At 36.9% G+C, this 15,109-nt stretch overlaps 1 protein-coding gene across 1 annotated transcript; it reads left to right on the top strand.

Annotated features, from left to right (window-relative positions):
* The first annotated feature begins 3,375 nt into the window (after nt 1–3,375).
* Nucleotides 3,376–13,857, top strand: LOC142633912 (coatomer subunit beta-1-like). The gene is made up of 4 exons (XM_075808173.1): nt 3,376–5,635; nt 9,332–9,844; nt 11,051–11,136; nt 13,331–13,857. Exons 1-4 carry the CDS (start codon nt 3,584–3,586, stop codon nt 13,533–13,535), a joined length of 2,856 nt encoding a protein of 951 aa, XP_075664288.1. The 5' UTR covers nt 3,376–3,583; the 3' UTR covers nt 13,536–13,857.
* The last annotated feature ends 1,252 nt before the right edge of the window (nt 13,858–15,109 follow it).

Below are 15,109 nucleotides of genomic sequence, written 5' to 3'. Positions count from 1 at the left end.
TTTGAATTTGGGGGTGTTAACATATATTGTTTATATATATATATATATTAAAAGTTTAGGAACTTCCATAAGTAGCCTAGAGACTAAAGGGAAATTTAAAGCTAGTAAGAAAATAAGTTATGAATACAACTTGAAATGGATAGCCCTTTTATAGGTAAAATAAGCATTATTTGCGTAGTGGGGAGCAACTGGAATCAACACTCGTGGAGAGCAACAAGAATCATTTAGGAAGTAATAGTAATAAGAATCAGCTTTTACCATTCAATTGAAATCAACTCTAGTGGGGAGCAACATGAATCATTAAGGAAGTAATAGTAGCAAAAACTAACTTTTACTATTCAATTGTCATCTAAAAGTAGTTGAAAGCACAAAACCATTTTGGCATTATTTGCATTAGTGTGTGTGTTATATATATGTGTGTGTATATATAGAGAGAGAGAGAGAGACAGAGAGAGAGAGAGAGAGAGAGGGGGGGGGGGGGGTTAGGAACCATCCACAAAATCTAAAATTTGATAGAGTTTTTGAATTTTGCATATAAATAGTGTCTCAGTACTTCCTTATTATTCCATTTATAATATCTTAATAAACAATTTGCATCAATTGTTTTTCAATAAGTTCTTCATTTCCTTTTACAATAAATTGTTCATTGCATTGATCTATGAACTGCATAGAGATAAGATACGCTGGGCCTTTTGGATGATGCTTCAGTTCGCTAGTGCAATATTCAAAACTCTTTATAATACGTCTTGCATAAAATTAAATGCTTATCTTCTTTTAGAAACTCTACACAACTCTCAAGCTCTCTTGCAATAAACCACTTATGAAATGGTATTTGAAAATGTTTAAACCGACGAGCATGCAAGATTGGAGGTGAATCCCAATGACAATAAATAGTGGTCATTAGCTAGCACTTTAACGAGGATAAGGAGGCGAAAATGGCTCACTACCACTGTTTCCCAAAAAAATTAGTAATATACCATTGTTTTGAAAATATGTATGATGTAGGGAACTACCACATTTTTTTGAAACTCTAGTACCATTAAAAATTGTCAAAATTTTTCCATGGTACCCGAGTTCCATAAACTCGAGTACCATGGAAAACTTGATTTTGCCACACTCGAGTACCCAAAAAGTGGTAGATTTTTACATATTTTCGAAACAGTGGTAAATTGCAACATAATTTGCAAAAAGGTGCTATTTGGCTATTTTCGCCAGGATAAGGATAACCAATTCTACAGTGATGTGGTTAGAATTTATTTAATTATTTAAGATTTTATCTTTGTTATTAAGAGTTGGGTAATCAAATAATGAATAGGATAAATTTTTAGCTTAGTATTTGAATAAATCTTATCTACTTTTTAATTTGTTAATAAAGATTAGGTTTCTAATGAATTTAAATGTTAAGACTATTTATATGGCTTGATGTTGACTAATAAAGAAAGCTAAAAAAACATTATTATTGAGTGAGTATTTACTTTGGAGGTCTAGACTCCCTTGAAGTAGTTTATTTATCAATTGGAAGGTCTTGGTTCTCTCGAAGTAACCAACAAATTCAGTTAGGTTAATTAGATTTGTAACAATTGGTATCAGAGCCAAGTTTGAAGGAACCATGGTTGGAACAATTGTTGGAATGTATGCACAAATTGAAAGTGATACAAACTCTAGAAGTTGAAAGCAAAAAAAAAAAAAAAAAAAAAAAAAAAAAAAATATATATATATATATATATATATATAAGTGATATACAAGTACTTGCGTTTGGCTAGATATGAACAAGAGACACCAACTAAAGAGAGTGGTGGGCAATGTGCAACCAAAGAGAGGAATTTGGCTCTCTATGAACAAGAGAAGCTAACTAGGAAAATGATGGGGCCATATGAGCTCCACAAAATCAAATTATTCCACCTTCACACTATATAAGCATGCAACAACTTTTAAATAGATAGTTTTGCAGCGTCAAATAGCCCAAGAAGCAATCCAGTAGATGAGAAGTAACTTGGGAAGATCGAGCTCTTATGCAACAATCATTTTCAAATTAACAGTCATTTTCAAATTAAACCCTTGAGGACAAGGGCTGATTTTAAGGCATAAGGAATGTTACGTGCTTAATTAATTTTTATTCAATTATTTAAGACTTTATTTTTGTTATTAGGAGTTGAATAATCAGATAATGAACAAGATAAATTGTTAGCATGTTTTTTTTTTTTTTTAAATGTTAGCTTTATCTTGTAAAGCCATCTATTTATATGGCTTGATTTTTTTTTTTTTTTTTGAGGGGGATATGGCTTGATGTTTCTTAACAAAGAAAGACCCTTGAAGTAGTCTATCTATCAGTTAGGAGGTCAGTCTTCCCTCAAGTTGTAACATCTATCTTTACAACTAGCAGCTTTTTCATAAATTTTTTAACCATTAATTTTCTCCGCTTTAGAAATTTTGCTATTTTAGCGTTAATCTCAAACCGACAATCAAGTCTTAAACTAGCATGCCTTATATAAATATGAATGATTAAATACGTTTAATAAAAAAATTTAATAAAAAGAAGTGTTGATTATTTTTTAAGTTAAATCTTCTAAATCAAATAAGGACTACGTGAAAACCAATAAGAAATTGGCCATATCAATAGTTTGTAAAAATATTGTAAAATAGTTTGTGGTAGTAGCATTACTTTTTCTTTTTTGAACATGTGTTTGAAAGTGGTGTAGTGATATAGAGAAAAGTTTGGGGTAGAAAAAATAATATGAACATGAAGGGAAAGAAAGCTAAATTTTAGGAGTTTTCTTAGTTTTTTATTTTTTTAAATCGAGGTATTTTACTATTATTTGGATGAAAAAGGAATAAAAAGGCAAGATTTTAGGGAATAAAAAGATGAACGTGAAGTAAAAAAATAATCCTAAATTTCAGGAGTTTGCCTTTTGAATTCAAAATTTTCATTAATGATGATATTTTTGAACCATAAAAAAAAGAGAAATGATATGTCCACAACATTTTTACAATATTTTTACAACAAATCTTAAGTGGCAGGATGTTACTGGTTGTTATTGTTGGGGCAAAAAAGTAATCTTAGTGTTAGGTTCAAATTTGAACCAATAATAACTAACTACCTATAATTTGTTATAAAAATATTATGAACGTAACACCTCTTTAAAAAAAATAAGTTCGAAGAGAGAATCTCTTGCCGATTGTAGAGAAGAAAAAAGAGGTCCCAACTCTAATTATGGGCTTTTTTTCTCATTATTTGTTCGATCTGGTCCAGTCCAGTCTAGTTTCTGGGGCCGGGACCCAAACCCAAATTTTTTAACTATAGTCTGGGGTTCTATTAATTGTTAGCATTGCCCGTTAGTCCGTCACATCACCCACCCACCTTATCGATCCAACCCGACCCATTTCCCAATTCCCACCCGCTTTCTTTTCTTGCCAATTCTCGATTCACCAGAAAATCCAGATCTATTTTCCCCTTCTCTTCTCTCACACTATGTGATACTACTCTCCAGTCTCTCTCTCTCTCTACACAAAAACCAATTTCCCACACAGATCCAATTCCCCAACAGATCGGAATTCCAATTCCCACCCAAAAAAATCCCCAAAATGGAAAAATCATGCACTCTCCTCGTCCACTTCGACAAAGCAACCCCAGCACTGGCCAACGAGATCAAAGAATCCCTAGAAGGAAACGACGTCGAATCCAAAATCGAGGCCCTCAAGAAGGCGATCATGCTGTTGCTCAACGGCGAGACCATCCCTCAGCTCTTCATCACCATCATCCGCTACGTCCTCCCTTCCGAGGACCACACCATCCAGAAACTCCTCCTGCTCTACCTCGAGCTCATCGAGAAAACCGATTCCAAGGGAAAAGTACTCCCGGAAATGATCCTCATCTGCCAGAACCTCCGCAACAACCTCCAGCACCCCAACGAGTTCATCCGCGGCGTCACGCTCCGGTTCCTCTGCCGCCTCAACGAGTCCGAGATCGTCGAGCCGCTTCTGCCGTCGATTTTGTCGAACCTCGAGCACCGCCACCCGTTCGTGCGGCGGAATGCGGTGCTGGCGGTGATGTCGGTTTATAGGTTGCCGCAGGGGGAGCAGTTGCTGGATTCGGCGCCGGAGATCGTCGAGAAGTTCCTGACTTCCGAGCAGGATAGTTCGAGCAAGCGCAACGCGTTTCTGATGCTGTTCAACTGCGCGCAGGATCGGGCGGTGGATTATCTGTTTAGGAATGTGGATCGGATCGCCGATTGGGGCGAGCAGCTCCAGATGGTGGTGCTGGAGTTGATTCGGAAGGTTTGCCGAGCGAACAAGGCCGAGAAAGGGAAGTACATTAAGATCATCATCTCGCTGCTGAACGCGCAGTCGACGGCGGTGGTTTACGAGTGCGCGACGACGCTCGTGTCGCTCTCGTCGGCGCCGACGGCGATTCGCGCGGCGGCGAACACGTACTGCCAGTTGCTGCTGTCGCAGAGCGATAACAACGTGAAGCTGATCGTTTTGGATCGGTTGAATGAGCTGAGGATTTCGCATCGGGAGATTATGGTGGAGATGGTGATGGATGTGCTGCGAGCGCTCTCGACGCCGAATTTGGATATTAGGAAGAAGACGATTGACATTGTGTTGGATTTGATCACGCCGAGGAATGTGGATGAGGTGGTGATGATGTTGAAGAAGGAGGTTGTGAAGACGCAGAATTTGGAGCATGAGAAGAATGGAGAGTATAGGCAAATGCTGGTCCAAGCGATTCATTCTTGCGCGATCAAGTTCCCCGAGGTTGCGAGCACTGTGGTGCATTTGTTGATGGATTTCTTAGGCGATTCCAATGTGGCTTCGGCTATTGATGTGGTGGTTTTCGTTAGGGAGATCATTGAGACCAATCCGAAGCTTCGTGTTTCGATTATAACTAGGCTTTTGGATACGTTTTACCAGATCCGCGCCGCGAGGGTTTGCTCGTGTGCACTTTGGATCATTGGTGAGTATTGCTTGTCTCTCTCTGAAGTGGAGAAAGGGATCGCGGCGATCAAGCAGTGTCTCGGGGAGTTGCCGTTTTTTACAGTGACTGAAGAAGGGGAAGTGCAAGATCAAGGTGCGAAGAAAGTTCAGCAAGTGAATTCCACCACTGTTTCTTCTCGAAGGCCCGCGATTCTCGCGGACGGCACTTATGCTACTCAAAGTGCTGCACTAGAAACTGCAATGTCGCCTCCTACATTCGTTCAAGGATTGTTGTCTTCGACAGGAAACTTGAGATCATTGATTCTATCGGGCGACTTTTTCCTCGGGGCAGTTGTGGCTTGTACATTGACAAAGCTTGTGTTGAGATTGGAAGAGGTGCAGCCATCGAAAGTTGAAGTGAATAAGGCATCTACTCAGGCTTTATTGTACATGGTGTCGATGCTCCAATTGGGTGAATCATCGGTTCTTCCACAGCCGATTGATAATGATTCTCGTGATAGGATTGTTCTTTGCATGAGATTGCTGTGCAATACTGGTGATGAGGTAAGGAAGATATGGCTGCAGTCTTGCAGAGAGAGCTTTGTGAAAATGCTTGCGGATAAGCAGCGTAGGGAGACAGAGGAACTCAAAGCTAAGGCCCAAATATCTAATGCACAACCGGATGATCTTATCGATTTCTACCATTTGAAGAGCAGGAAGGTAAGGCATTATTGCCTATCTTATATCTTGCGCGCGATAAACTTACATGGCATCATGAAATGTTTTATCATTACTTTCAGATTTGATGCTTGATAGATTATGCTGATAGTAGTTCATGAAATTTATTTGGATAGTATGCCTAGGCAGAGCTCATTCATAGGATTTAGAATCTCAAGCTGTATATGATAGTTACATAATCATGAATATCAAAAACTAGAGTTAAGAAATAGAAGAGAAGAGAGAAGGGCTGGAAACGAGCGAATAACCATCATAGATGAACTTCATATTGAAGATGTTTATTTAACAAATCTTGTGTGTTATGAGACATCAAGTGTTATCAAATTTTGGATGTATCTACAATATGGTCTTGGAGATCAATGGATGAAATTGTGATAGACTGCTATTATTGCCAATACATGGGTTTAAATCATAGATGAACTTCATGTTTAGGAGAAAGAAAGGATTATTACCAGTACTTATTGATACTTCCTGAATGTACGGATGATTCATGATTTAAATAGGAAAAAAACTAAAGTTCTCCCAGAGTCTTTCTTGAACTGAACTTAATAGCTTATTATTGGACTCTCTTTCATAGAGACTGATGGGATAGGCATATGAATCATAATGGACACAGTGGTACATCAATTTGAAAATCTTGTATACAATATGGAAGGATATACTTTAATACATTAGTAGTTAAATAAATATTTTGAATGAGATAGTATGCTAATCTCTAGTATAAAATGTAAATAACAAATTTTATGTAAAGATTAGAATTAATTAAAAAGTTATTAGCTTCAGAGAGAGAATTTTATGACTCTTTTAACCATGCCTGTAAATATAGCCAACTTATTGGAAAAACTTCAATCGGAATTTCATTGGGGAGGCATGGGCAAGTAAAAGAAATTCTATCTAGTAGATTGGAAAAATTTAAGTGCTTCGTTCTGTATAGGCGGGTTGGGTATAAGGAAGTTGACTACTTTCAATCAGGCATTATTGGGAAAGGGTTTTGGAGTTCCGCTTAAGAGAGTGATCATTTATGGAGGATATTGGTGGGGATTGCATATGGGGTTTGGTCTTGGATCTTGGCCGTCAATCTCATGGGTTTGGGGTCTTGAAGACAATCAGGGAGGATTAGGTGTCTTTTAGTTGATTTACTAAATATACTGTTGGCAATGGTAAATTTGTAAGGTTCTGGCATGGAGCTAAACAATGGGGAGTGCGCTGGAATCCAAGTTTTATTGAGGTCAGCTCAATATTTTGGGGCTGGAAGTGTTAACAAAGTTTTTTGATCTTCTATGTTTACCTTCTATTCAAGAGCTTATGGAGAACAAGATGAATTGGAGGCTGAGTAAAAATGGGTAATCTACTGTTAGGTCATTTTTGGGGCACTAAGAGGTGGTGTTCACTCTGATTTCCCTTGGAAGGCAGTTTGGAAGACCAAAGTTCTTATGAAGGAAGCATTTTTTGCATGGATGGCATTTTTTTTTGTTTGGAGGGTGCTGGGGGTGGGGTTACTTAACTGCTTATGTTGGAGAATCTTATCAGGAGAGGCGTATTGCTGGCCAATAAGTGCGTTATGTGTTAGATTAATGACAAAAATGTGGATAATTTGGTATTGCACTTCCCAGTTGCTATGGATTATGGAATTTTATCTCTGTAATCTTTGGAGTGAAGTGAGTGATGCCTAAGACAGTGAAAGGCAATGAAGCTCAAAGTCCTTTGGAACTGAATTTCGGAATATTGCCCCATCTTGCTTAATGTGGCATTTATGGAGAGAGGAATAGGAGGAAATTTAATGACCAAGAGTTGTCCATGGAGAGTTTAAATCTCAATTATAGGTTTGTGTTATTGCATGTCATTGGATGCCCATAGACCTCTGAAGTCATCTGTTTTCATAGACTCTTTGTATTTGTAATTTGTAATAGGAACTTTAGGGTATATATCCTGTATACTTCTTTGGTTCTTCTTGTATTTAGTTTTTGTTTAATGTGTGTATGTGTGTGAGCAAGAGAGAGAGGAGATATTAATAATTAATTAAGTAATCCTTTTATATCCGGGAGTATTTGTGCTTCCTTGGTCACATGAGGCCCTTAAACGTTTAGGGTCCGTTTGGTTGGAGGGTGGAAAAGTGGGAGGATAGAAAAAAATTTAGTTTTCTCTCATATGTATTTGGTTTGGAGGATAGAAAAGTGGAGAGATGGAAAACTATGAAAAATGAAGTTGGTATAAATTTACAAGTATGACCCTATTAAATAAAACAAAAGGCAATACAATTTTTTTTATACACATTTATTTATTTAAAAAATTATGTATGGAAATTTCACTTTTTTTTTTAACTATTATTTTAAAGGCACAAGCCAGATCAGAAAACCGGTGGGAAAAAAAAAGAGAAAGGAAAGTGATAAAAACAAAAGAGAGAAAGAAAAAAAGTGAGATGAAAAAAAAACCCAAAACAACGTGAACGTGCATGTTAGTAACATAAATAAAAAAAAAAAGAGAAAAAAAAGGAAAAATGAACTATGGAAGAAAGTGATAAAAACAAAAGAAAGAAAAAGAAAATAGTGGAATGAAAAAAAAAATCCTAAAACAATGTGAACATTAACAGAGAAAGAAAAAATAAATAAAAGTTAGCAAAGAAGAGGGAGGGGGGAGGGGGAGGGGTAGATAAAGTAATGACCATTAAACCTCTTCAAATTTCGGATGGCCAACTCCCACTCTAAGCGAGTAGCTTTCTTCTTGTGGACAGCCGCTCATGGTCGGATTCTCACTTTGGATAATCTCATGATTAGGGGTCGGCGTCCTTTGGCAAATCGGTGTTGTATGTGTTGTTGTGATGGGGAGTCGGTTGACCATCTTCTTCTTCATTGTACTGTTTCTCATTCATTATGGTCTCTTATGCTTCAGGCTTTTGGTATCCACTGGGTTATGCCTAGATCAGTGTCGGGGTTGTTATCTTGTTGGCATCAGTGGTTAGGGAAGCACAACTCGAATATTTGGAATTTGATTCCAGGGTGTTTATTGTGGATTATTTGGTTGGAACGAAATCGTCGCTCCTTTGAGAACATGGAGAAGACATTGGATGAGTTAAAGGTGTTATGTCAGAGAAGCCTTTTCGAGTGGTCTCGTTGTTGGGGTTTTACGGATTCTCTGTCTCTTTCAGAGTTTATGTTTTCCCTTAGAGTTTCCTTCCCTTAGTTTTCTTTCTTTGTATCTTTCTGTTCATCATCATGAATATCATGTACTACTTTTCCTATTAATATTACTTCTTTGATTACCTATCAAAAAAAAAAAAAAAAAAAGAAGAGTGTGAAGGGGCATTTTGGGCAGCTCCTGTTAGTGAGCTTCTCCCCACAGTTTTCTCCCCATTTTGGGGAGAAAATTTTTGTGTGGGCCCAGAGAGAAAACACATGGGCACCACCACATTTTTTTCCACTCCCCTTCCTAACCAAACACCCACTAAAACTTCTCTCTCCACTTTTCTCTCCTAAATTTTCCATCCTCCCTAAAATCTCTCCAAACAAACACACTCTTAAAGGAGAAAATCTTTTTGTGGTGATGTATACAGAGCTTGTGAACATTTTTTTTATCCATTGATCAGTTTTTAGGGTCAGCTTCTTCTCTCTGCCTGTATTCCTCAATTTTTGTTTCAAGTATTTGAATTTTATATGCTTTCTTATATGCACATATTTTCAGGGTATGAGCCAACTTGAGTTGGAAGATGAGGTCCAAGATGATCTCAAGCGTGCCACTGGAGAGTTCACAAAGGATGGAGATGATGCAAATAAGCTCAATCGGATTCTTCAGCTTACAGGTTTCAGTGATCCTGTCTATGCTGAAGCATATGTGACAGTTCATCATTATGACATAGTCCTTGATGTTACTGTCATCAACCGAACCAAGGAGACCCTCCAGAATTTATGCTTGGAGTTGGCAACCATGGGTGATCTCAAACTTGTTGAGCGACCACAAAACTACACCCTAGCTCCAGAGTCAAGCAAACAAATTAAGGCAAACATTAAGGTCTCTTCAACTGAAACAGGAGTCATATTTGGTAATATTGTATATGAGACTTCCTCAAATGTTCTTGAGAGAAATGTTATTGTCCTCAATGACATCCATATCGATATAATGGACTACATCTCCCCTGCATCATGTGCTGATGTGGCATTTAGAACAATGTGGGCTGAATTTGAGTGGGAAAACAAGGTATGTCTTTTTAATCATTGCTGTTATTTTCAACTGTGTATTTATTGGTTATGTATTTGTTTCAATAATCTGAACCTTATTTATTTTTTGATAATAATAATCTGAACCTGGTTAGGCTTTTTCTCACCTTCATTGAAGTGATCATACATGCTGCCTTTAGAACATATTTAAATTGCCCCTGGAAAATTTTGTTTTCTTCCATACCTGGTAATTGTTTGAAACCATTTCATTCAAACATGAAATGTTGAAGTTGAGACCAATTGTTTTTGGACCAAATGATATCTTCTCCCCCCATAACAAGGGGGTGAGAATGACTTTCATTAAGTTCAATCCTGTATGCGTGCATGAGTTGTATTCATGTATCAAAAACCATAAATAAAAACTCTTAAATTATGTTTAAAGTGATGATGGTAGATGGTGAACAAAATGTTTCTGCCAAAGGTGTGTTTTAACAGAACTGAATGTACGTTGGTTTTTATTATTAGTTGGTTGCATCCATGCATGCTGCTGCTGCATGCTATATTATTCTAGGAAAATGATCCACTTATTTTTCTTTGAAATGGAGGGGGCCCAGTTCATCACCGATATTTAGTTTTCATGAATCTAAGGTTGTACATGGTGCCACATCATTTAAAATCAGTTATCATTCCTTATCGGATACAGAATTTGTATTCCATTTTATTTGCAGAAATCGAGGCTCATTTTGATGGTGCTGCGCTTGATCTCTCTTTTCACTAGCAAATTTACTGACTGGAAGCTGGTGCTTTTGTATGTTAGGCCAGGGAATTAACTTTTTTTTTTTTTTTTGATAAATAGGCCAGGGGACATCTTCATTCATTGATCTTCATATGTGATGCTTTTAGGAATTTATCAAAAAAAAACAATGTTATGCTTATAGGATGTTTGCTATCTAATCATTTACCTTTGCTAGTGATCTGTCACTCAAGTAGGATGTTTGTGACATTATGCTTGCATTTGCTTTTGGGTAATTCCCCATCTATATAGCTTGGGTTTCAGTGTTTTAGTTCAAATTTCTCAATGTCTAAGTTCCTGTGGCATAAGTTGATTCATATCCTATAGACAATGTCTATATCTCTTTTGGCTTTAGTTTTAGCATCTCTTCCTCATCTTGTGCTTGTGGTATCTCAGCATTTTGGGATTATTGGTCATCATTATAATTTATATAAATATAATGTTTTTTCTCAGGTTGCTGTAAATACAGTCCTTCAAGATGAGAAGGAATTTCTTGACCATATTATCAAGTCGACCAACATGAAGTGCCTCACACCACCGTAAGTTCTATAACTCTGCATTAATCTTCTTTACCTTATGCTAATTGATTAAGGATCTGTTTGTGTGAATCATTTGAATGTATCAGTCATCATATTTGTCTCATTTATTTTGTTGGGGGGGAGGGGGTTGTTTCTATTTTGATTGAACCATTGTGAATTATGATGTAAAGTATAAGAAATTATGTTGTACTCTTGTTTGGAGTCTTGGATGTAGGTCATATTATATAGTGTTTGTTTCTTTTTTGTTTTAGGTAAGACTTGAGAGGGATACAGATTTCGTTGTTAATTTTGGTTTATGGCATGCACAAAGATGATTTTATTATAAATGCTGCAGCATAGTTTGGGAAAGTAATCTATGATGATTCCTATAAAAATCGCCTTATTTTACCTTTTTTTTTCCTGTATAAAATGCTCATCACATGATTTTTCTTTCGAAATACCATCTGAGCCACCTGCTCCCATTCCTTTTGGGTTCCTTTTTTTCTACTGTGCCATAAGTAATTGTAAATAGAAAGTAAATAATTGCCCAGTCAACATGATATAATTTTAGGGCATTGGAACTTAGTGAAGGCAACCTTGATGCCTTATATTAAACAAAGGAAAAAAAATCAAATACAGTGGTTTTGACTTGATTTATATTTTCTGATCCTAAACTAATTTAAATTTAGCTTGTCAGTCTTCATGTGTTAGTAGTAATATGATGATGCAGTGATGGGGATTTTTATTTTGGGTTACCAATCCCTAAAAAAGTGTAGCTTAAATATGTATGACCTCACTTTTCAACTTATTGTTTTTTTTGTTCAACACGAACTTTATTGGTCAATACACGTGATTTATCTTTTGTTGCCCATTCTGTGTTTTGTTTATAAGTATATAAATTCTATATATAACTAATAAAAGGCTAAAAGGAGTGCAACTTAGTATAGGGGAAGAGTAAACAATGGATGAGCCAACAAAAAAGATTAGAGATTAAAAGAAAAATGGTTTTTATGTTAGTGTTGATTGGGATTATGATGATTGTTTGACAGTGACCTTTGTCTTATGATACATTTTAAATGCTGCCATTTTGCAATCTTATATAGAATGATTTTTTAATTATTACTATTAACCTTTTGTATTATATTTTGAAAATTTCTAAAATGGAAAGTGAGATAGTATAACAGCATAATAAAAAAAAATTCAGATTTAACTATTCACCTCCAAAATTCTACATTGGAAAACCTCAATCAGTGGCTATTTTATATCCTGGAATAGAATTTCATAAGCTTTTGTAGATTTTGGAGGCTCAATTTTTGGATTACTTGACAATGTTTGCAGATTTAGGTTTAGGCTGATGAATTAATGAAAATACGATAGGGGATTTGGGAATAAGGCTTTGTTGTGGTTGTTTTTTTTTTTTTTTTTTTTTGGGGAGGGGGGGGCGGGGGGGGTTGACTAAATTATCAAAACGCTGCAGCGAAATGAAACTTTCACCCCACTTAATCACAGGCTGTGGATAAGAGGTTCCGGTTCTAATCCTGTGAGGTACATGAGTCAAATTATCAAGCCCAAAAGAAGAAAAAATTATTATATTTATCAAAACAGAAAAAAGAAAAAAGGGATGAAACCCTACAGAATCATCTCTGTTTTATAATTCCCAAGTTCAAGATCAGAATTCTTAGACACTGCCAATATGTGCACAAATTATGCAGCAGCTATATATTGGCTGACAGTAGTGGAATCCATTGCTATAGATATTTATTTTGCTAATATAAGGGATATTATCTAGCACACAACTATTATTTTCCCCCAACTTATTATGCATGATGGAAATATAAAGCTTAAATCTTCTTTTTAAATTTATGATCGTAACTCATTTGATAAGTGGAATCATAGTGTTTAATTTGAAAGAATCCCAAAATTGCCTAACCACCTGACATTGTAGACAGGATGGTACTTCCCCCATGCACTAAGTGTTTGGGGGTCCAGTTGGGGGGGAAGGGTTTGAGCTATGAGGTTGCAACGTGTAAATATTTCTAACTAATTTTAAAAAAATTTGCCTAATATACTTGCTTTTACTGTTATAAAAGTTAGTTAACTAGTTACATTTATACTCCCATTACATCCTTCTGTATGAAACTTTTTGGGAAGAAATGATTGGTGACTGACTGATCTTCATTTGTGCTTGTTCTGATCATTCCTTGATTGAATTCAGATCGGCTCTAGAAGGGGAGTGTGGGTTCCTTGCTGCTAACCTCTATGCAAAGAGTGTTTTTGGGGAGGATGCCCTGGTGAATGTGAGCATCGAGAAACAAACAGACGGTAAGCTGGGTGGATACATCAGAATAAGAAGTAAAACTCAAGGTATTGCCCTGAGTCTTGGGGACAAGATCACTTTAAAACAAAAGGGAGGCACTTAGACTGGACCAGATGCTTAATTTCTGCCCATTTTTTGAAGCTCTTAGCCTTATTCTGTTTCAACCTTATTTGTGTCCCTTTGATGGCAGCATTACTTTTATCTGTGTCTTTGTGTCGCTTATTATTTACATCTATATTAACTTGGAGATCCAAATTTGTTATTGTTTTGAATTTTGCATCAGTCTTTGCACTTTTACAAATAGGGATAGGCATGTGATAATATTGGCATACATTGATGTGAGACAGTTTTGTGCTGTGGCCTTATATTGTTATGTCAAACTTTTAGTTGATTTTTTATATGAATATGATAAATCTCTCTCTCTCTCTTTGTGCGTGTGTGTGAGCGGGCGCACGAGTATATGTTGACCTGTTCTTAATTTCTTATTGCTACCTAGAAAGCAAGCAATTTTCATGAAGAAATCTGCTGGAGTTATTGTCATGAGACAGGGACTTCTCTATTTTAGAGCACTTTTGCGTGCAGAAGACAGTAGGATGCATTCTATGAGCATTTTTATCAAGCTGTGTAAAATTTTTAGCATTTACTACAAAACCCAAAATTTTAACTTTTAGCCACTTATTTTACAATACACTCAATATCAAACCCTCTATATTTTTTACCATTTCATTTAAATAATATAAACTACTTATTAAAATAATAACAAAACAACTCCACACACAACACTATAGCAACCGGCCAACCCACCCCTACCACTGCTCCACTTGCCATAACCACCATTGTAGCAACCACAACCCACCATAGCCACCACCACCACAAGTCACAGCACCACCATTGTAGCAATCAAAACACATCACACACACAAACCCAGGATCGGTGACCCACGACCCACGCTCTACGCTGAACCAAAACCACTACCACAAACCACAGCAGAAAACCCACCACAAAACCTCCATCGTCGCCACCGTAAAACCCACCACCCACCCACCCCTGTCTCAACTCCAACCAAAACCCACTACCACCCATCCACCTCGTTCTTAACCCCAACCAAAACCCACCACCCCGATCTCAACCCCAGCCAAAACCCACCACCTCGATCTCAACTCCAGTCACATCAATGATCCACGAATGCAGACCCATGAACCCAGACCCACAAACTCAAACCCATGAACTTAGACCCATAAACCCAGCCCCACAAAATCGTCAGAGCACATCAGACCACGACCATCGGCGGAGCACAATCATTAGTAGAGCACACTCATTGGCAAAGCACATTGGTGAAGCACAGAGAGAGAAGAGAGAAGAAAGAAGTGAAGAGAGGAAAGAGAAAGATAGATGAGAGAGAGCCTGAGGTGAATAAAAAATAATTTTTGTTTTACAATTGTAGCTACATGAGACCGCACTGTAGCTTGAATCTTAAAATTTTAAGATATAGCCGGTTTAATGGAGTGGTGTTTTTGTCTCAAAAATGCTAAAAAATAAGATTTTTAGCATTTGAGAGGTTTAATGAGAATGCTCTAACAAAAGCGCACACCCAAAAAAAGTATTATTTTTAAATAAATTCAGAATGAATTTTGAGATGAATCGTGTTTATTTGGGAATTGCTTATTTTCGGTAGCT

This window comes from Castanea sativa, chromosome 5 (genome assembly GCF_040712315.1).
Source record: "Castanea sativa cultivar Marrone di Chiusa Pesio chromosome 5, ASM4071231v1".
In the NCBI taxonomy this organism is placed as follows: Eukaryota; Viridiplantae; Streptophyta; class Magnoliopsida; order Fagales; family Fagaceae; genus Castanea; species Castanea sativa.
The sequence above is the reverse complement of the archived record's forward strand: the minus strand, read 5'-3'. Positions and strand labels throughout refer to the sequence as shown.

Coding starts and splice junctions, on each gene's coding strand:
- LOC142633912 (XM_075808173.1), top strand. CDS start 3,584: ATGGAAAAATCATGCACTCTCCTCGTCCACTTCGACAAAGCAACCCCA. Junction 5,636..9,331: donor ACCATTTGAAGAGCAGGAAG/GTAAGGCATTAT, acceptor ACATATTTTCAG/GGTATGAGCCAACTTGAGTT. Junction 11,137..13,330: donor ATGAAGTGCCTCACACCACC/GTAAGTTCTATA, acceptor GATTGAATTCAG/ATCGGCTCTAGAAGGGGAGT.